The sequence below is a fragment of the Dichomitus squalens genome (assembly GCF_000275845.1).
Source record: "Dichomitus squalens LYAD-421 SS1 unplaced genomic scaffold DICSQscaffold_12, whole genome shotgun sequence".
NCBI classification, from domain to species: Eukaryota; Fungi; Basidiomycota; class Agaricomycetes; order Polyporales; family Polyporaceae; genus Dichomitus; species Dichomitus squalens.
This window is the reverse complement of record NW_006766894.1, coordinates 290,237-312,218: the sequence shown is the minus strand read 5'-3', so window position 1 is coordinate 312,218 and position 21,982 is coordinate 290,237. Positions and strand designations below refer to the sequence as shown.

The 21,982-nt window shown below is 52.9% G+C and overlaps 5 protein-coding genes across 5 annotated transcripts; all 5 read left to right on the top strand.

Moving 5' to 3' along the window:
- Positions 1-1,564: 1,564 nt before the first annotated feature.
- Positions 1,565-2,131, top strand: DICSQDRAFT_136270 (uncharacterized protein; the record flags this gene model as incomplete). Its single annotated transcript, XM_007365391.1, has 1 exon — positions 1,565-2,131. A coding segment is annotated over one exon (261 nt), but the record flags the coding sequence as incomplete, so codon positions are not given.
- A 1,079-nt stretch (positions 2,132-3,210) lies between these two features.
- Positions 3,211-4,656, top strand: DICSQDRAFT_105423 (pre-mRNA-splicing factor ISY1). The gene is made up of 4 exons (XM_007365390.1): positions 3,211-3,274; positions 3,327-3,519; positions 3,580-3,942; positions 4,129-4,656. Exons 1-4 carry the CDS (start codon positions 3,272-3,274, stop codon positions 4,551-4,553), a joined length of 984 nt encoding a protein of 327 aa, XP_007365452.1. The 5' UTR covers positions 3,211-3,271; the 3' UTR covers positions 4,554-4,656.
- Positions 4,657-8,555: 3,899 nt separating this feature from the next.
- DICSQDRAFT_59591 (cytochrome P450) lies at positions 8,556-14,102 on the top strand (the record flags this gene model as incomplete). The annotated part of the gene is made up of 10 exons (XM_007365389.1): positions 8,556-8,772; positions 8,826-8,955; positions 9,009-9,197; positions 12,704-12,968; positions 13,032-13,152; positions 13,210-13,223; positions 13,279-13,550; positions 13,614-13,742; positions 13,798-13,941; positions 14,000-14,102. The coding sequence occupies 10 exons, from the start codon at positions 8,556-8,558 to the stop codon at positions 14,100-14,102; spliced, it is 1,584 nt and encodes a 527-aa protein (XP_007365451.1).
- A 4,683-nt stretch (positions 14,103-18,785) lies between these two features.
- DICSQDRAFT_22143 (uncharacterized protein) lies at positions 18,786-19,070 on the top strand (the record flags this gene model as incomplete). Its single annotated transcript, XM_007365388.1, has 1 exon — positions 18,786-19,070. A coding segment is annotated over one exon (285 nt), but the record flags the coding sequence as incomplete, so codon positions are not given.
- A 53-nt stretch (positions 19,071-19,123) lies between these two features.
- DICSQDRAFT_105422 (cytochrome P450) lies at positions 19,124-20,784 on the top strand (the record flags this gene model as incomplete). The annotated part of the gene is made up of 6 exons (XM_007365387.1): positions 19,124-19,311; positions 19,364-19,659; positions 19,733-19,851; positions 19,970-20,247; positions 20,296-20,430; positions 20,508-20,784. The coding sequence occupies exons 1-6, from the start codon at positions 19,151-19,153 to the stop codon at positions 20,782-20,784; spliced, it is 1,266 nt and encodes a 421-aa protein (XP_007365449.1). The 5' UTR covers positions 19,124-19,150.
- Positions 20,785-21,982: the final 1,198 nt, after the last annotated feature.

The following is a 21,982-nucleotide window of genomic DNA, read 5'->3' as shown; positions in this document are numbered from 1 at the left end:
CAGATTGACATGGTATGTCAATGGGTGTCTTAATTTGACACCGCTGTGATTTATATACTTATCGTGCTTAGAATGTGCTCACCAATGTCGCGATCTTACGAGCGACTGAAGGAGACGTTTGGCGAATGAAGCGCTCGGTCACACCTTCTAAAAGCGACGGAAAGGAGCAGGAGGATGATGGATGTTGATTACCATATCTAGGCCTGATTAGATTATAATCGTCCCGTTGGGTATATCTATACGTGACTGTGACTGTCCGAAGGACTGAGGGCCCACTGATAACAGTTCCCGACATAAAACCTTCCGATCCCCTATTGTATGAAGACGATAGGTGAAAAAACACTTTCAAGTTGTACTATAGACATACCGAAAACATATCTATTAGTCCGATTTTCAATCTCTCCTCGTACAGGACGGCAATTTCGAAAACGCGAAAAGAGCGTCCGAAGGACCGGTTAAAGACTGTAGTCAATATTGTCACCAGTGAGTACTTGAGTACTGAACCCCAGTGAGAATCGACATGGTCTCTACTGTATTAGGTCGATTAGTACGGTATGCAGTAGGGAACCCCGAAATAATACGAACTTCCGTGCATATCCCCACTTCGGCTGTATGCGGTCGGATAAGGCTGTATGGTCGCACAATGCCATACGACCATACATCGGGTCAGTTTGTGTGTTATTGGGTGCGGCTGGTTACGCTCGGGTTGCACTCGGGTCTGGTTGGGCAGGGATGGTTGTTGTCGATATGTGTCATTGAATACAAATCAATTCATACTGTATACGGTCGTATGGGAACGTATGGCTACACGGTGCTATATACAGCTACAATCGAGAACTACAGAATAGAGCGGGAGCAGACTGGAAATGTTTGGATACGTGGAATACTGACAGGAGTAGCCTTTCATCCCACTGGCATGGGAGCCACCCACCTTGCGAGCCACTGAAACAGGTGGGAGGCCGATGCCTCCGACGTTCGACTTGAACGCGCCCGATTGCGAGACTGAGGATAATCTGAAGGTGGCCTCATCAGAAGGGTTCAGCAATGGGACTCAATAGCGGTGCTCCTCACGTACCGTCAACGAGGGAGCAACGCGTCCGAGTTTCTGCGAAGACAAATTAATCGAGCAGACACAGGAACAGAGTGCGGGCGATCTACCTGTGATACGAGGAACTCAGAGTCTTGTAGTGTGCCTCGAAGGCCTCCAGTGTGCCATGGGCATCCGTGTACCATTTGCGCGCATGAACCCACCTATTAGAGCGAGTGAACCCGGGACCTAGCACGGTGAGTGGATTTCCATGTACTTTGCACCCTTCAGGTCTGGTGCTGGAGGCCACCGCGTCGTCTTGCGAGGGGCGCGCGGCTTTTCTGACGCAGTTGTCTCCGAGGGCTTGTCAGGAAGCTATATCAAGAAGGAAGTACTTACGATATACGAGCCGACATCTTGATTGTAGGATGCTAAAGTTGCAAGGCATGGGATCAAGTGTTAAACATCAAAGTCTGAAAACCCTAGAGGAGACGGTTTGCACGCGAGGGGATAGAGATGGTAGGCGTAGTGAATAAAGAGACAAAATGTACCTTGAGCGAATCTGAACGTCGGCGCTTAAAGCGCATGATGTCATATTCTTACCCTCCTCACCGAGAAAGGAGATTGATGAAGAGAAAAGGGGGAAAATGTGGCAGAAGATGGGTATGAAATAACACTCCTCTTCACTGAGGAAGGAGCAATTGAAATGGAGAAGGAGAGGGAAGAATGGTGCGGAAAATGCAAATGTGCGATGTTGGTGCACGTACCAAAGAACTCCTCTGCGCATCCACCCAACACCTCCTCGCGTCCGACTCATCCTCATCCTCCCCCTCATCCCAAACCCCTTGAGTCTGGGGTCAAATGGGAAATATGGCATAACTGGGGGTGGAGAGCATAACAGCATCAGCGGGCGGGGGCAGTGGATCGAAGTGATTGTAGAAGTTTGTGGGCTGGGTAGTAGGAGCGAACAGCCGCATGCACAGACACCTGGGGTGGCTGGCCCAAAGGGCACATGCAATGGTTTGTGAGCACAAGCTAAAGGTGTACATAGACTTTAGAGACACGTTAGAGACAAGCGAGAGATACGTCGACGTCACCGGTGTCAGGACATGCACGTCTGATCCAGTCACCATAAGGTCAGTTAGAGACAGTGTTTGAGCGTCTGAAATCGTCCGCCCAATATGAACCGAGACTTTCCGACCTCAACCGCTCTGACACGACTTTCGCCGACGTAAACCAGCGGAACCCATGTAGGTTCTCACTGGGACTGAACCTGCACGTGTCTGTTGGAATCCTGGCGTCAAGATGGCGAGCTCGCGGAACGAGCGCCACAGGTCCCCCCCCCCAACGGATACCCGCGCCCTTATCTACCCCTATTTAGCTACGTATATAAGCCTTATTGTATCTACTGTGTACGGCACGCGTTTGCACCGGCCAAACGCGAATCCCATTTGTGCCCGCTTGCCCTCGAACTTCTTCAGTGTCCACTAAACACGCTCGCCTTCAACTGCGGTGCAGGCAATGTTCTTCATGATTGCCTCTATAAACTCAATAGTGATGCTCGAGATATTGCCGTGTTCAAGCAGTCGTGCACGTTCTGGGAGAATTGCAAACGTCCGGAGTCGCATAAGTAAAGCCGAAAGACGTTGGGAACCCATGCCATGCATGTAATATCCGAGGCTAGCGAAGGGCTTCTGCAACTGTAACGCGATAAGCCGTATTTTGTAGAAATCTGGCTGCATGGTAGTACTTACCAACTCTGACGGCGGAGTCTTACAGGATATCTTCATGGGTCGTGGTCTCACGGTCAATTCACGCCAACCCTCGAGGTACCTTCACGCACCCACATCTGCGGCATGCGGGATTCCGGCGAACGCGTCAAGATGCATACTTCATGTCCAGACTCTTGGACCGGTAGCTCCTGCCAGAGTTCTGCATAGCGGTGTACAAAACCGTATCAAATGCAGAAGCTATATCCGTACAAACGTTGATGCGGTCACCAGGTCCATGGTCTCCAGATACTCTGAGGCTGCGGCATTAGAGAGTCCCAAGAACGAGTTCGGATGCAGAGAAAGGTGGAGAGACACGGTAATGGCGAACGTCTGGGCAAGAATTACCGTAGTGGTGGGAGTCACGCTTGACTGGGCCGCGTCACATGGGAGTGTATGCCAGACGCCCATCGCCGAACCCGCCCGAGCTCCCAACTCTACTTACCGACCTTCCGTCTGCTTCGCCCTTGTTGCAATGGTATGAGGTTTTGTGTGTTTGGTGATGTAGCTCACTTATAGCCCTTCTATAGGCTCGTAATGAGGAGAAGGCTCAGTCTATGCTGTACCGGTTCCGGGAAGCCCAAGCTGCCGAGCTTGGGCTGGGGACGCGGAGCGACCGCAGGCCGCGGATGGCAAGCGCATGCAAAAGTTTGCGGGAGTGTGAACGATGGAGAGGAGAGATATTGCGCGAGATCAGTCGGAAGGTGTCCAAAATTCAAGATGGTGCGTCAGCCCGACCCTCCTGCGTACTGTGCTCACACTCCGTTTGGACGCATCATGCAGCCGGTTTGACGGACTATGAGATTCGTGATCTCAATGACGAGATCAATCGCTTGCTGCGCGAAAAGAGACATTGGGAGAACCAGATTGTCGCGCTCGGTGGCGCGAATTACCGGCGGAATGTGGCCATGTTGGATGACGACGGGAAGGAGGTGCCGGGGACGAAGGGATACAAATACTTCGGGCGTGCGAAGGAGCTTCCGGGTGTCAAGGAACTGTTCATGAGCAAGAAGACGGAGGAGGACGAGGAGAACAGGGTTCACAACTACTACAAGAAGTTCACGAACCAAGGGCCCGCGTACTTCGGGGATTTGGATGAGGCGGAAGGGAAGCTATTGGAGTTTGAGATGAATGCAGAGGAAGAAGGTACGTACCCTTTCATGCTGCCATGATATCTGTGAACACTTGTCCCCCTCTCCACTTTTATTCCCCACACACCCCGAACTTCCGTCTTCCGCCTCTCTTCGCACCCCTCACGCTCGTACCCTCGCATGGGCCGTCTGAAGTTCACTATCTTTGATCGTATGGCGTTGACTTACCTGGCCTTCGTAGAGTGGAAAGACGCATACAATCATCTCCGCACAGTCCTTGGCCTGTCAACAGACGAGCCCATTCCCCCAATACCGCGACCAGCCAAACAGGCCGCGACAATATCTATCTCCGACGCCAGCTCAGGGCCACCGGAACCAAAGCGCAAAGCGCCAGATGAAGACGGCGACGTCGAGATGCCCCCAGACGGCTCTCTCGAGGTCTCAAAACGCGCAAAGACAGACGCGCCGCCGCCCACGGGCGCGTCTAACCCTTCGTCAGACGAAGCTATGCTCGCGCATGCAAAACGGACGGCCGCGTATATCCCCATATTGTCGCCGGAGATTCTGCTGCCTCCCAAACTACCCACACGGGAGGAGATGGAGACGTATCTGCTGGAGCTGAGGAAGAAGGCGCTTGTGGAAGAGTACTTCGGGGACGAGCCGTGAGCACGTTCCTGCATCTCCGCTTTCGTTCCGTGCTTGGACCGCATGTATCTGTATCAACATCGTCTTATTGTAACGACTTGGCTGCAGGCTATCTGCAAATACCTCGAGACTTGTGTTTTTGGGCTGTAGCGCTCCTTAGTATCTTCGCGCATTGCACATTGGAGGCCGCGTTCGGCATACCCTCGATCGGCTCACGATGCACCTGGCTCTCCGCGCATTCTCTTTGAATTTGGAACCTGATGCATGCGTACGTCGATGACGGCTCGGCAATCTTCTAGGTCCTAGTTTTGAAGCTCTATCGGCGCCGTACAGTTACCCTTCTCTCCCCAACATACCTCAACATGCAAGTTACCTCAGGTGCGGTTGCATCTCGAAGTCATACGTGTTCTCCTGTACTGATTTTGAGAGACCCGCCGGGAGCCTATCCCCGTCTACCGCTCGGACCAAAAGGCACGAGACAACGCCTCACAAAACAGAACGAAATCTATCAACATATTTCGGGAGCTTCCTCTCCGTCAATATTCCCCTCTACACTGGGCTTTCGGCGCTTATCCTCCGGCGCGAAAGACGTCCTGCTGACGATCGGAGTGCGACAATACTTTACGTATAGAATGTAGGACATGCCCCAATCGTTGGACTGCTGTCGTCTCCGATGGAGAGCACCAGGCGTCGAGGGTGCTGTCTACTAGTCGCAGTCGATTAAGAACCCTTCACCACCAGATTCCGACATTGGAAGCAAGAGTACACTATATCCCGGTACACTCATCGCGCTTTCAGGAAAATGGCAACGGCTATGCTAGTACTGACATGGCTCGGGCAACGAGCGTACGTACTGTTGAAAGCGAGTGAATGTCTCAAACTGCCGGAGTCACTGAAGTAGTTACTCGAGGTGACGCGATTCCTTATCAAAGGATGTTAGGGAAGGTACTCGCCAGTGGGACGGATGGATCGCTCTGTGAATCAGTAAAGTTCAGTCTCGCAGCGGCAGCTCCGCTGACCGCCGCGCGTGTCCATCTCGCGCCTGAATCGTGTGCTCTTGAGGTGATAGACCGGCTCGATGTGTAGATAGTGCCAAAGAAGCTCTTCGGATGGACTTAGTGAGGACAAATTGGCAAAGTCACAAACCCTCAGCGGTCTGACTCTCAGGCTGGAAGTAGCGCAAGCTGACTACTCGCAGTTGGCCGCAGTGGGCACGGCCCGGGAGGGTGCGTCACGGGAACGGTCACATATGCATCGTGTGACACAAGTATGGTCATCGACTCACCATCATGATTCGACTCCAACACCCCCGCACGAAGCCAGCCGAGGACGGCCACATCCACTGCATCGGCATGCCCGCTGACAGTTTCGTCAAGGTCTCCTAATGTCTGAAGACCGATGGTGCTCCGCCCTACAGACACGTCTAACCCTTTGTCGGCGTGACGAAGCTATGCTCGTGCATGCAAACCGAATGGTCGTGTACGTCCCTATCTCGTCGCCGGATTCTTCTGCGGCCCATTTACCCACGCTGAAGGCATGATCGCTATAGCTGAGGAAGAAGGCACTAACGGAAGAGTACAAGTAAGGTACTCTCTATTCGTTTCCGGTCGGATTCGTATATCAAGCAGTTGTATCATGGTTTATTCAGATGTGATATTGCGTTATGCCGTAGCTTCTCAGCCGTACAGCGCGCTGGACCTTCTGACTTTCTAGTGTCCTCGAGTACTGCAGCCTTCTCCCGGCCGAGAGCTTGTTTTCCCCTCTTATTAATAATGGTCTGGCGTGCTCTCACACCCAGTGATTCTCAAGCATATCGCCCGAGTTTCAACTTCTCACAGTACAGTGTTCGGCAAGACTTTTAGTAGGGGCGTTTGACGCGTGGTTTTGCATGGCGAATGGGCATTCAAAGGACCACGTTGAGTGCAGGATGGGTATAGGCACGTGTGAGTACGCGCAAGGTCCGGAAGATGGCTCGGCGCACGATCGATTTCAGGAGCCCCAAGCCTCTCGATATACACAGTGAGCACCTGAGCCTACACGCGACATATCTCTGCTAACCACCCCTCCCCACGGTCATGTTCTGCACTCCTACTCACGCAGCGCGGCCACATGGCCCATGTAGCATTTCCATCCGTTCAGAAACGACATTTTGATGCAACTCGGGCGAATGTGCAGACACTCACCATCCCTGCTCGTGCCTGCCGTTCGGCTGGAGATACGAGACCACGGCGCGATGATCTTCCTCCTGGGCACGGGAGGCTCGTGTTCGGACTCGGAGTCGCCATCGGCCCTGGGCGCTGTCCCCACGTCGGTCGCCACCTTGACCTCCTCGGTCGCACGGATGATGTCCCGGACAACTTCGGCGGGGCTGAGGTTCAGCTGTATAACATTCACAATTGCGGTCAGGTGAGCTCTTCCCCTCTTGTACCTCATATCTATTTGTCCTCACGTGTTACTTCTTAGCCTAATTGCAGCCAATCGTCTACAGATCTCTGTCCTGTATGACTGTAGGTCGCCGTCGTTCCTGTCCTGCATTATCCAAAATGGACTGATCTGCGAACCTTGAAGCGTGGGGACAGGTCCAGATGGTGGCCTCCGTTCTCCCACGTACTCCCTGCATCCGAGTATCCTCCTAGCCCTGTTCTCACCAAATGTCACATGTGGAGTTCGTTACTGGGATCGCCAATCGCGAAGCTGTCAGGGTCTCCTTTACACGCATGGTCAGCATCTGAGCTCACTGGCAAGTACGGCCGGGTTCATGTAGTAGATGGTTGTCTCACGCGCGCACCTGCATGCAGGGCTCCATGAATGCGGTTCGCGCTGTAGCGACTCTTTGACACTTGAGAAGATTTGGGTGCCCTCTTAGCTGAGCGCTCTTCACCCCTCCCCCCCGATCTTTGAAGGACCATAACTCGGGTGCACTAGATTGTATCGTTTTGCGGGCACGGTTCAACTTGTGGACTCGCATTCTCTGGTCTGTCAAACGATAAGCATTACCTCTCGAACCTGCCCGCGGTTCTAACTCAAGCTAATGTCGCGTTCGTGAGGTGGATTTCCATCGGCTGACCACAGTACCTGTACTGCAGCGAGTACATTCATCGCAACTTGTGATGTCGACCGGGTGAATTCCTACCTTGTCAAATGGTCTGCAATGACTGCCATATGCTGCATAGAACTCGCTCATCTTCAAGACGGTCTTCTGGCGTGCGCTAAGTCGTCTTGGCTTACGTGGTGAGTCGTTGAGCCAAGCGCCTGAACCTCGTACGATCGCTCACTCGTCGTCGGTAGGCACCACGTTGATATTTACATCGGGGTCCGCGGAGAAAGCTTCCACACACGTAAGTACTTCCCAACATGAATGCTTGCTTCGATTTGCAAAATATGTGTCCCAGCATCCACTAATCCATCTTCCACAACCTATGTTATATTGAAAGGCCCGGGCCGCGTCTTCTCTTCTCCCACATTCTCCGAGCATGCGACCAATATCTTGGCCACCCTCGCACCAATGGCCCATGACTCACCTATACTTGACGTAGCCATTCACCAAGTTGCCGAGCCCTTGGGTACGTTGATAGCATCCGAATTGGAGCCCATGACCGGCGTTGGCTCCGGCCAGAAGACAGACTGAGGCGTGCTTCTCTCGATCTCCCCCAAGTGAGTACTATCGCCGGCTGGATTCCGTAATCGCATCTATATTTGAAACTACAGGCCCGAGGATCTTGGATGTCATGTCAATAACGACTTTCATGCCCTATCTAGCTCCTAGCGAAGTTGTTGGATTGGTGCGACGGCGGCTAGGGGTCCGAAACCCTGCCGCTGGAGCCAGCTCCTTGGTGTGACAACTGTGTACACACGAATGACATATGGTGATGCTTGGAAGCTCGTGTATATGTGGTCCAGGGGCCATTGAGCCTGCAGTCTCCGTCACGCGTTGTCCCTTAAAAAGACCAATTGGCCGGGCTGCACTTGTTTGTTCCCTGCTGCCCCCTTTGCTTCACCGCTGGAGCTGCATTGCTTTCCAACATGTCTGATAAGTTTCAAAGCAGCTACCTCACCTACGCATCCACTCTTGTCTCATTCGTAGTCGCATACAGTCTTTGGTCCATCGCGCAATGGAGAACTCGCAGTCGAGGCCGTCCCCTCCCTCCCGGACCGAAACCTCTCCCGGTCCTCGGCAATATGTTCGATGTGCCTCGGTCCAGACAATGGATAAGCTATCGAGACCTTAGTCGTGTTTATGGTAAGTGATGAAATGTCCTGCTCCTGCATAAGCTCTGACTAGCGTATCCGAAGGGGACATCTTACACTTTCGCATCTTCACAAAGTCTTACGTCGTACTCAACAGTGCCGAGGCGATGTACGAGTTGCTTGACAAACGAACCGCCAATACCTCTGATCGCGTGCAGACACCCATGATCGAGTTGTACGTCTGCCCCTACTACATACCCTCTACACAGCTGAAGCATATCCGGATAGATCGGGATCTAGTCTCAACTTGGGCTTCATGCCTTACGGTCAGTGGTGGCGCCGCCATAGACGCTATTTCTGGCAGCACTTTCGTCCAGAGGCCATCGGACCGTATAGGCAGACGCAGCAGTCCGCCGCCCATATGTTCTTGCAGAAGCTGTGCGACAACCCATCAGATCTGAGAAAGCTAATTCACTTGTACGTCCATCATATCCGCTTTCGCTCCCGATCCCATTGGCTAAGCCAAGATGAGCAGCAACTTCATAAAGGTGGCATTGAAGGTTGGATACGATATTGATGTCGACGACGGCGACGACGAGTACGCAAAGATCGCAAAAGAAGCGCTAGAGGGCCCTGTAGAGGGTTTGGTCCCGGGAAAGTTCTTGGTTGAGTTCTTTCCGTCCCTTCGACACATCCCGCCTTGGTTTCCAGGGGCCACCTCACAGAGACTATGGGCGAAGTGGCAGGCCGCAGGCGAAAGACTCAAGAACGTTCCGTTCAGTCGTGCGAAGGCCAAATTGGTGTGTATGCAGGCTTGAAGGTTCTCTACTAACTCACGCCATCATTGTCGCAGGCTAGCGGAGAAATGACCGATTCCATTGCGGCGAGATTGCTCCAGAGGCTTTCTGACAGGGGCATCACATCCTCAGAGGAAGAGGAGATCGTGAAGGATGTGGTAGCGATTGCTTTCGAAGGTATGAGGGCGATCCCCTTGGTAGAGTGAACACCCAGTTTAAATATTCTCTTTGCAGGTGGCACTGACACTGTACGTGCCTTGCGTAGCTCATGCGATTTGTGTTCCCGATCTGGCCCTTACAGGTGTTGTCCGCAACGCTGTCCGTCTTCTCTGGCGTGTCGCTTCACCCAGAAGTGCTCAGGAAAGCCCACGCTGAGCTCGACGCAGTAGTCGGCCCCCATCGCTTGCCGGATTTCAACGACTGGGATTCGCTGGTCTATGTCAACGCGATCATCAAAGAAGCCTTGCGATGGCATACGGTTACGCCGTTGGGTGTACCACATGCTACTACTAATGATGACGATTTTCGTGGCTACTTTATTCCGGCTGAAACTATGATCTTACCGAATGTCTGGTACGCCGAAAGTGCCGGTTCTCAATGTTCTGAACCGCCTCCTACGCTATTCTGAACTGACCATTCTATCAGGGCATGTATGCATGATCCTGATGTGTACGAAGATCCGGATGTCTTCCGACCAGAAAGATTCATCCGCGATGGCAAGCTAGATTCGACGGTGCAAGATCCCGCGGCGTTCGTCTTCGGATTCGGTCGGAGGCGGGTTTCTATCAGACAGTTGATTCTGTTGTACATTGGACTCATCTAGGCTGCAGGATATGTCCTGGACGCTACTTTGCCGAAGCCGCACTGTTCATCAACGTTGCCTGCGCCCTTCACGTGTTCGATATAACTCAACCGCTTGGCGAGGATGGACAACCCATTGAAATCAAGCCGGGACACACAGACAGCCTGATCTCGTGCGTGCAGGCCACAGTCTTGCAGCGATTCTGTGTTTGACCCGTCTTGCATAGTTACCCTGAGGATTGTCGGTGCACGATCAAGCCTAGATCGGCGGCGGCGGAAACAGTAATACGCTCCCATGCCACTGCTGCGCGCCAAGCGTTGAACGAACGAACCTCCGGCCGCTAACCTACAGCAATGCGGCAAGCAAGACTCACCGGCTAGGACAGCATTTGAGGATGCGCCGTGGAAAATCGCAGTTCTGTAGACGTTTATGTACCATCAGCAACACTGTCGAGTCGAGAGTTTCTACAATGCAGACTCATTTCGATTCAATTCCAACGACGACCGCCCCCCCACGCGTATGCCCCAACATTGTGTGAGGGCATTATGTCTTGGGCAACTATGTTTTTTTACAGGATCTATGATATTAGGCGAGTCCTGACGAAGTTGAAAATCCCTCTCTACATCTGGCGTCATCGTCGGACTAGTAAGCGCTACCAGTCGAAGCGCGCAGGGCTGTCGGCGCCCACTATCCGGCCCGTGAGCCGCTAGCCTGTCTCACCTCTCAAACACAACCACGTTTCGTGGCTTCACACCGTTGCTGTTCTCAGGCTTAGTTTTGGCGAATACAGCGTGTATAAGAAGCTTTCTAGTGAGCTAGCTGTTGTTTCGCATACATTCAGCTCCCTCTCACTTCTTCCGCACACTAAGCAGTTCCTATCTAGCATACAACTACCTCTGACCGCCTCCTACTTTCCGTTGCGGAACGAACCTCACGATATGTGAATGATATCTATTCCCGTCGATTCTATGTTTGTTATGCGGATCGACGAAGTATGCTCCACTCTCACACCACGTCGTGTCCATATATGCTGTGGCGACGATGTGCTCTTGAGGACACCTGAGATCCACTCCAAGCTTCTCATCTGTCCTCCCAGTCTTGTGATTGGTCTTGTGGTCAAATTTACGATCTGATACATTTACAATAAACACTCCGCGCTACCGCACCGAACCAATATGGCGAATACGTCACGCTTCTCTGGCTGCCTCAAGCGTCAGTTCGGGTGCGGCATGGGAAGGGGCTCACTGGGCAAAAAGTAAAGTGGTGCACTCATGCTTGCGATATCTAGGTGAGTTCATCGAACTGCCTCCGCGACAGCTGTCTCGTGCGACTTGAACGGCGTCCGACGTTCTTGGGCTCAATGTCTATGGAAGACGAGGGAAGAATGGACATTCCCAGACGCGATAACGACCTACATCTTGACGCCTTTCTGCAATGGCCGCGCCAGAAAAGTAGGCAACTCCACATCCTCCAGGGCTATCTCGTATGTGGTGCTCTTACAGTTCCCACCCGCATGCAATGGACAGGGACAAAAGCTTCTTGTGCCTGCACACCAAAGACACGTGTGTCGTTCACAGTGAGCTCTTCTAAACCTTCCTGGGCGACCCTTAAAGTACTGTATGATTCCCAGGTCGCCTCGCCTCCGTTGTCCAAATTTCCTCTGACCTTGCCATACTATGGGGAGTCGTACTGACTTGAATACCGCTACTGCGGTTGTTGTGGGGATAATCTCCTTATTCTTGTTGTACATACGGTCGCTCACTCAGTGGAGGGCTCGCACGCGAGGCTTGCCATTTCCTCCAGGTCCAAGGCCGCTACCGATCGTTGGGAACTTACTTGATGTGCCCAAGAGTCACGCCTGCGTAACGTTCCGCAATCTGTGTGCGCAATACGGTGAGTGCTACTTGCTGAGGACATGTTTCGGTCTAACATAACTTGTTTCTGCACTCGAAGGGGACATCTTGCACCTGCGCGTTTTCGGACAATCCACGGTTGTCCTCGGGAGCGCAGATGTGATACATCAATACCTCGAGAAGAGGGCTGCGAACACGTCGGACCGGAAGCAGTCGCCCATGATAGAACTGTAAGTCCCCACTCCCTGTCACGTTGGATACAGGGGTCTAAGTACCTATGCATAGGAGCGGACAGGGCCGTAACTTCGCATTGATGCCCTACGGGGAGAGATGGCGTCGTCACAAGCGTGTCTTCTGGCAGTGCTTCTACCCAAGAGCAATCCTCGACTATGGTCCGACCCAGCGGAACGTCACATGCATATTCCTTGAGAAGGTCTTGGACGAACCGACTAAGCTCAGACAACTGATCCGTTTGTGCGTGTGCTACTTCACTTCTTTGGCTCAGCGCTCATGTCCTCAACAATGATACAGTTCCTTCGCAGCCAGCATACTCAAGCTTACGTACAACATCGACATAGCAGATGAAAACGACCCTTTCATCGGCATGGTTGAGGCTACGTTCGAAGGCGTCAACGAGGGTTTGCCGCCCGGCAAATTCCTTGTTGAGTTCATACACTTCCTACGCCATGTTCAGCCTTGGATTCCAGGTATGCGGTCGCCGAAACTTTGGGCAAAATGGCAAAGTTCAGCGCAAACGATGGTCAACGCACCGTTCATGTATACCAAGGCGCAGATGGTCAGCGTTCCATGTCTACTGTGGGCCGGGAGTCCTGATCGGAAACACTGACTTTGGCTGCAGGACCAAGGGAAAGCGTCTCATTCCATTGTCGCAAACCTATTATCACGGCTCCCGCAAACCGAAGACGTCCTGCCAGAAGATGAGGAGATCATCAAAGGCGTGGGCATGGTCACCTTCGAAGGTATTTACCGTCTAAATTCTCAGGGAATTGTCACTCAGCAGTACATACCACTACAAGGCGGCACGGACACGGTCGGTTGAGTTACATGCAGAAGCTGGCGGATGTTGCTGATGCAAACTCTCTCAGGTCTTTTCCACCCTGCAGGCAGTCTTCTTGGCTATGTCTCTCCATCCTGAAGTCTTACGGAAAGCCCACGCCGAACTTGATACCATTGTTGGCCCGGACCGTCTCCCGGACTTCAGTGACAGAGACTCTCTAGTCTACATCAACGCTCTCATCCGGGAGGCCATGCGATGGCATGTCGTTCTTCCCCTAAGCCTACCTCATGCGACCATCAAGGATGACGAATTCAACGGTTATTTCATTCCCGCTGGTACTGTCATTCTACCCGCGACTTGGTACGCTGATCAGCGCTGCGAATGTGTTCATGCCATAGCGTCAGAGACTGAATGAATACATAGGGCTTGTATGCAGGACCCCGCTGTATTCGAGAATCCGGACGGGTTCCGCCCCGAGCGTTTCATTCGCAACGGGCAGCTCGACGTGACTGTTCGGGATCCGGCCGCCTTCATCTTTGGCTATGGGAGACGGTGCGCAACTCTTCTACTCAAGGAATCCAACCACGTAACTGACGTTCAAACACAGGATGTGTCCTGGGCGTTATTTCGCCGAGGCTGCATTGTTCATCACAGTTGCATCGGCGCTTCATGTCTTCAACATCACCCCGCCTCTGGGCGGGGATGGGAAGCCGATCAAGGTCGAACACAAGATGACAGACGGGACTGTTTCGTATGCATCTGTCTTGAAAGCTCATTTGAACGTCCACGAGCTAGCTCACAATTGCTAGGTACCCCGAAGATGTGCGCTGCACCGTTCGGCCCAGGTCCCCCGCCGCAGAAGCGCTTATACGCTGCTATGCCTCTGAGGCGCGTGCGGCCAAGGAGCACTAGACTGAGCAATATGATCGCTTAGGTTGACCGGTCGATTATATGCAAAGCGCTGTCGAACTGAGAGTGCTGATCACGACGTTAGAGTTGAGCGTCTGCTCAGGGGCCCGTGTAACGTGTAGGGAGTCCTCAATGCGCAGTTTGTTGGGTACATGGACTGTCTCTAGATCTCTGGAGGCAGCTAGTAACTTCAACAGCACATCCTCGTGTGCCTCTCGAAGTCACGTCGAATTCAAAAAGTTTGCGACAGGGCACAAGATGAGGATGAAGCTGACTTGACGCAGATCCCCCTCAAACCCAGCTTGTATGGTCACATCCGCGGCTAGCGCGAGACGCGTCTCTTGACTTCAGTCAGTTCTTCGCAGCATGATGAGCTGAGTAGATTCGCGATTCCATCAGTGCCGGGATGATGTGAGTCCGCTGGCGGGTTATGATCGAAGCATTGATACACTCCCATGCTGCTGCTCGCTGAGCATTGCACGGACAGGACCGAGTACTTACAGGCCTCGTTTGCTGAGCTAGGTTGAAGCGGTGAGATTTCATGCGCGACGGCCGGCTTGCGTCGCACGACATGCAGAACGTCACCGCAAGTTCGTAGACCTTTGTGTAGTGTCAGCGGCACTTTCGAGTCGAGAATTGTACTGGCTAGAGTTTGACTAGAGGCATAGTGTTGCACAGGCATGTCCTGACTCGGTCGAGAACACCTCTCATCTGGTCGAGAGCGTTGATCTACATAGTGCTTGTGTTAGCTGCTGGCCGGGAAGTGCGCCTCACTGTTAAGTTGCCAGTCGAGTCTCGACCGACGGCGTCTACCTGAAGCCCGGCCCGAAGGAGGTGTCCTCTAAGCCGCCTAGCTCGGTGACCCTCTCTATCACCACCACATTCCTCGAGATACAAACGGTTGCTGTCCTCGGGCTTCTATTCCAGAGATATAACTTGCGTTTGGGCCCTTTTCCCAAGTGAGCTATCTATTCTCATACGTTGACATTCTGCTCGCTTGTCCGGCACTCTAAGCGGTTCTTATCTGACATACCGGTCGGCGTCGCCCGAGCCTGTCAGGAGTACCGAGACCTGGATAGCGAATGTGTCCTGCAACTGTGATGCGAACCTATCGTCGTCGTGTCTGCTAGACGAACTGCTGTAGCTTGCCCTTTTCTCATACTCAATCATGTTCGTACGCTGTGGCGACATAGTGCTCTGCGGACTCAGAAATGGTTGAACTTTGACTCAAGGTTCTAAGAAACCCTTATAGTCCTGTGATCAGCCTTGTGGTCAGTAAGTTTGCGATTCAATGCCAGTACGGTGAACCTTGTCCACTGTCACAGGAAGCATTTGTGCTTCCCTGGCTGCCAGCGCATCGGGTTCAGCCTAGGTTGGAACTCACTTGGCAGGACGCATACTGTTGCGCTTGCGTGGGCGGTCTTGAGGTGAGTTCACGAAAATGATTGATGTTGCCAAGATTGCTGACCCGCAAAAAGCACAAGACGCGATGGTGACCCACACCCTCAATGCTGTTCTGGGAGGCCGGCGTCAGCGAGATAGGCACCTCTGTAGAACACTAGGGCCCATCTCGTATACGATGTTCCCGTGGTTCCCACCTGCATGCAATGTCCAGGGACGACGGCTTGGACGGCATCCAAAACCAAGACACAGATGTCGTTTACACTGAGCTCTACTAATTCTTCCTGCGCAGCCTATGAACGACTGCATCTTTCCCGGATCGCAACATCGCCGTTGATCTAGGTTCCCTCCTCTCTTGCCATACCATGGAGAGCCGTATCGGATCGAATATCGCTACTGTGGGCTTTCTAGGAATCTTGGCCCTATTCCTGTCGTACATACGGTCACTCGCTCGGTGGAGGGCCCGCACTCGAGGCTTGCCGTTCCCTCCAGGTCCAAGGCTGCTGCCACTGGGCGGCGATTTCTTTGACGTGCCCAAGAGTCACGCCTGGGTTCGGTACCGTGAACTCTGCACTCAGTATGGTGAGACCGACTTGCTACGGACTTCCTCCGGTCGTCGTCGATTGACCTGTTCCAATCGCAGGGGACATCTTGCACCTGCGGATGTTCGGCCAATTCATGATTGTCCTTGGAAGCGTGGATATCAAACATCAATTCCTTGAGAAGCGAGCTGCGAACACGTCGGACAGAAAGCAATCGTCAAAGACAGAACTGTGAGCGTTTGCTTGGATCTTCTTCGACTACAGGGGTCTGAGCTCCTGTGCCTAGGAGCGGATAAGGCTGTAACTTCGGTTTCATGCCATACGGAGAGAGGTGGCGTTGCTACAAGCGCGCTTTTTGGCAGTGCTTCTACCCAAATGCGATCATCGACTACCATCCAACCCAGCAGGCCTGTGTACACATTTTTTCTTGAGAAGGTCTTGGACGACCCTACTGAACTCAAGCAAGCAATCCGTTTGTGCGTGTCCCGTTTCAATATGGTCAATGAGAGCTGATGACCTCAATGACAGTTTAGTTCATTCGCAGCCAGTATATTGAAGGTTGTATACGACATCGGTATACAAGATGAGAATGACCCGTTTGTTGGCATGATTGAAGGTGTGTTTGAGGGCATTAATGAGGGCTTGCCGTCTGGCAGGTTCCTTGTTGAGTTCATGCCGTTCTTGCGCTATGTTCAGCCTCGGATTCTAGGTATGCGATCGCCGAAGCTTTGGGCAAAATGGCAGGATGCAGCGCATAAGATGGCCAACGAACCGTATATGCTGACTAAGGCACAAATGGTAAGCTTCATACGTCCCCCGCGAGTCTGGACCTCTGATCGTGATAGTTTATGTTGGCTTCAGGACCAAGGCAAAGCATCTCAAGCAATCGTCGCAAACCTATTGTCCCGAGTTCCACAATACGGAGAGGTCTTGCCAGCATATGAGGCGATCGTTAAAGGCGTGGGGATGGTCGCCTTCGAAGGTATTTACCGTCTAAATTCTCAGGGACTTGTCACTCAGCAGTACATACCACTACAAGGCGGCACGGACACGGTCGGTTGAGTTACATGCAGAAGCTGGCGGATGTTGCTGATGCAAGCTCTCTCAGGTAATTTCCACCCTGCAGGCAACCTTCTTGCCCATGTCTCTCTATTCTGAAATACTACGGAAAGCCCACGCTGAACGAACTCGATGCCGTTGTCGGTTCGCATCGTCTCCCGGACTTCGCCGACAGAGACTCTCTGGTCTATATCAACGCTCTCATCTGGGAGGCCATGCGATGACACGTCGTCCTTCCCCTATGCGTGCCTCATGCCACCACCGAGGATGACGAACTCAACGGATACTTCATCCCCGCTGGTACCGTCATTCTACCCGCAGCCTGGTACGCCGATCGCTCTTGTGAACTTCCTGATGTCGTAGCGTCAGAGACTGAATGAGTGCATAGGGCTTGTATGCATGATTCTGCTGTCTTCGAGCATCCGGACGAGTTCCGCCTCGAGCGTTTCATTCGCAACGAACAGCTCGATGTGACTGTGTGCGATCCTGCCGCCTTCATCTTCGGCTATGGGAGATGGTGCGCGACTGCACTGGTGCATCGATCCCACCACGTAACTGATGTTCTAACACAGGGTCTGTCCTGGGCGTTATTTGACCGAGGCCGCACTGTTCATCGGCCCTTCACGTCTTCAACATCACCCCGCCGCTGGGAGGAGATGGGAAGCCGATCAAGGTTGAATACAAGATGACAGATGGGAATAATTCGTACACATCGCATCTGTCCTGAAAGCCGGCTGTTAATACTGACGAACTGAAACTCACTAGCTATTCCGAAGATGTGCGCTGCACCGTTCAGCCCAGGTCCGCCGCGGCCGAAGCGCTTATACGCTCCTATGCTTCTGAGGCGCATGCCGCCATGGAGCAATGAACAGATCGATTTGGCTGCTTGAAGTTGGCTCAGTAACATGCAAGGTGCTACGGTATTATAGAAGATGCCGACTTCGATGTTGAATCTATGTGGCAGCTGAACAGCTCATGTAGCGTGCAGGTACTTCCCAATGCACAAGTCTATGGCGAGTAAGGCAGCTGGGATGCTTATCAGTACATTCTCGTGTGCCTATATATATATCATGATTATGCCAAGTCTTGGCAGGGCTCAACACGAGAGTGAAGCTAACCTGTCGCCAAATCACCTAGAAATACAAAATGGAGGGTCGTATGCCATGCAACACGTCGGTCCTGGCCGCAGGCAATTCTTCAACGCCTGCGTGATGCCGAGGTGAGCCGCGGACTCGCAGCCCTGTCGATGCCGTAATGGCATGAGTCTGCTGACGGCCACGGTCTGTTTGAGCTACACTATACTATAGGACAAGCGCACGCATGAGACTGGTGCTGTCCACTACAGTTTAGAGGGTGCATTCCTGAAGTCATGGGCTGCATGACGTGTCTCATCCACGTTCTAGGGTATCCGGAAAACTCACGGTGCATATCACGCGCCACCTCATAAGCTCTCGCAAAAGCGGAGCTTGGTATCTTCTCATTCCTCCCTCCATTCGCCACTTCAGGAGGCCACGCTGATCTCGCCCCTCATAGGCCAAAAGATTGTTTTACCCCTCGCCAGAAAGCCATGTCCACAGCAATTGTGAACCTTTCAGCAGTAGTCGCAGCCGTTTTATTCGCTCTGTTGTATACTTGTCTCCGTTCGATCTTTCACCGGAATGCTCGACTTCGTGAACTTCCACTACCTCCTGGTCTCCCACGGCTTCCCATACTCGGCAATTACTTCAATATCCCAACAGTCAGGCCATGGGAAACATACCGAGACTTATGCTCGAAACTTGGCAAGTCACGCCCCAACTTCACGCCAGGACCACGCCAACTGACAAAATTTCATGCAGGAACAATCCTACACATTGAGGTCTTCGGCCAGCATGTTGTCGTTCTGGGCAGTCCCGAAATCATCTTAGAATATCTCGAGAAGGGTTCTCTGAACACTTCCGATCGGAAGCAAACCCCAGTTCTGAGCCTGTACGTCGTTCCTGGCTCTCTGTATCGTGATCAGCTTCACCGTTAGCATGTAGTGTGGGCGCTGACCTCAACTTCGGCCTGATGCCCTACGGCCAGTGGTGGCGACGACACAGACGGGCGTTCTGGCAGCACTTCCGTCCGGACGCGGTTCTGGGCTACCAGCAGGCGCAATGTCAGATTGCGCGGAGGTTCCTGCGTGCACTCTTGCAAGACCCATCAGAACTAGTGGAGCACATACAGTAGTAAGAAGTCTTTCGTAGACCATCCGGCGTTCACCGCTAATGAGTTATTTAGTACCGCGCTAGGGTCACTGATGAAGGTCATTTATGACATTGATGTTGTGCGTGAAACCGACTTCAGGACATATTCGTCCGTGCTCCACTCGGTCCAGCAAGGTGTAGGTGAAGTATTCCAACCTGGGTCATCCCTGATTGAGTACTTTCCGGTCCTGCGATGGCTACCTTCGTTCCTCCCCGGTGGATCGTACGTTCGGAGAGCATCTAAATGGCGGTCTTCTGCATATCACCTCAGGGAAGAGCCGTTTGTACGAGCACAGAAGACATTCCAGTCGGTAAGCAGCGTTGCTTTCTGTTCCGCGCAACCATTGCATGTACTAACTTGAAGTCGAATTGAAGACTACAGACGGTCCCGAGACGTGCATAGTGCATCGGCTTCTCAAGCGCGTTGCTGCATCCGCGTCTGAGAGCGCGGCCTTGGTGTCTGAGGAAACGGAGATCGCTGAAAACGTCGCGGCTGTTTCCCTCTCGGGTACGTTACCGTTTGTCTTTATAGCACCTCAACGCTCCCCGCCTCACTGCGATTTTATATAGCCGGGTCTGATACCGTCAGTGGGCTTCCCTGAGGATCTGTACCATTATGGCGTCTGATATCCCGACATAGACCTACTCACTGTTACAAGCATTTTTCCTAGCTATGTCGCAACACCCCGACGTAGTAAAGAAAGCCCAAGAAGAACTAGATTCAGTCGTCGGCAACAATCGCCTGCCCGACTTTGGAGACCAAGACAAACTGGTGTATTTGACGGCTATCGTGAAGGAAACTCTTCGGTGGCATGTCGTGGTTCCTTTCGGAGTGCCACATTGCACGACCCGTGATGACGAGCTTCGGGGCTACTACGTTCCCGCAAACACCGTTCTGCTTCCCAACATCTGGTGTGTGTGGTATAGACTGAGCTGCTTTGGGGTAGAACTTATACGGACATGTAGGGCGTGCTTACACGACCCGGAGGCCTACCAAGATCCTGAAGACTTCCGCCCGGAGCGTTTCATACGAGATGGGAAGCTTGATCCGTCCGTGCGCGATCCCTCTGCATTTGCGTTCGGCTTCGGAAGGAGGCGAGTGTCTCTGCGATTCATTACCATTATCCAACACAATGGACGACTCGATTCGAAAACCTATCGCTCACTTGCATATGTAGGGTCTGTCCTGGACGCCACTTTGCAGAGGCCGCTCTGTTCATCAATATTGCCTCAGTATTGCACGTCTTCGACATCGGCCCACCCCTTGACGGAGCCGGCAAACCTATCAAAATTCAATACAAGATGACGAATGGATTCCTGTCGTACGCGTCAACCTCCGAATCTTACGTGGGGATGGCGAACTCACCTCGCTATGACAGGTACCCAGAGGACTGTCGTTGCTCGATCGTGCCACGCTCTGCTCAAGCGGAGAGATCGATACGAGAAGCCCAGTAGCTCCTGGCCGAGCTGTAACCCACGCGTCACCATGCAAGTCTAGTGGTCTGCTTGTCGTCCATCATGCATCATGTTGCACCTACCTGTTTTCTCCCGTCGAGCCCGTCATTGAGTCTGATCCGGGCGATGCTATTGATGAGACGCCAAGCTCGGCAATTGTCAAGACCGCATAGCGAAGACGGGCATTCGCTCACCGTGCTTACCTGCGTCATGCGACGTCACAATGTCATTGTGGGGGGAGGGAGGGGTTCAGCGAGAACATACATCACGGGAAAGGCAGACATCATCGAGCTCAGGCTCTCGCCGGTTCCCATCAGCATGATTGTCCTTCCCAGGGCCAGCCTGATGGCTCCCGAGGGCACTCGAGCCGTCAGTATTACTCACATATGTACAACGTCATACGGCATCGTCATTGATATCTGCAACCTTCCAACCTACGTCAGCGAAGAGATGACACTGCCGAGCTCATGACGCATTCTCGTCTCGCCTACGCAAGGGCTCAGACATGATACCAGGACTACTCCGATGATGCTCTCACGACAGTGCTCTACGTCGAGATACAGTGTTGTCATTCTGCTCACACCTCAAGACAAGGATGTGCGTCTTCCGAGGCCAGAGAAGATGGCGATTGCTTATTCCTTCCCGCATGAGAATGATAGCACCGAGCGCGCGCGCTGACATGCAATCGGCTACAGTATTCGGAATGCGAGGGACAAGGGGAACACACCTATTTCATACATGCCACCCGCGGAGTTCATAGACGGGCGCCACTGGGGAAGCAACAGCTGAGGCGGCCGACTAGCCAAAAGTCAATGTGCCACTACGCGTGGTCACTGGAGACGACATGAAGTGAAGTGGACAGATAGGTACGTACAGTAAACTCGAAGACCGTCAGTGCCGTAGCACGTCTTCGACCACTAGGAAAAGTCAGCGGCACAACAAAACTTGCGATCGTGCTGCCAAGGGTTGCAACGCAAACGCAGCCATGAAAGAAAACATAAATTTCCCCGCTACAGCAGCCATGTAGCGGCCACATAGCGAAAGAAGCTAGATCTCAGATTCGTCGCAAAATTCGTCGCTAGAAACGGAAATGCCTGTTCGAAACACGACTCACTAGGAGTTCCAGCAGGCGGGCGAGGGAGGGTGGCACAGGCGCATATAAGTCTCCGACCTCCGCACTCAGAGGGGCGAGCGACCC

Coding starts and splice junctions, on each gene's coding strand:
- DICSQDRAFT_105423 (XM_007365390.1), top strand. Junction 3,520..3,579: donor GGTGTCCAAAATTCAAGATG/GTGCGTCAGCCC, acceptor CGCATCATGCAG/CCGGTTTGACGGACTATGAG. Junction 3,943..4,128: donor GATGAATGCAGAGGAAGAAG/GTACGTACCCTT, acceptor TGGCCTTCGTAG/AGTGGAAAGACGCATACAAT.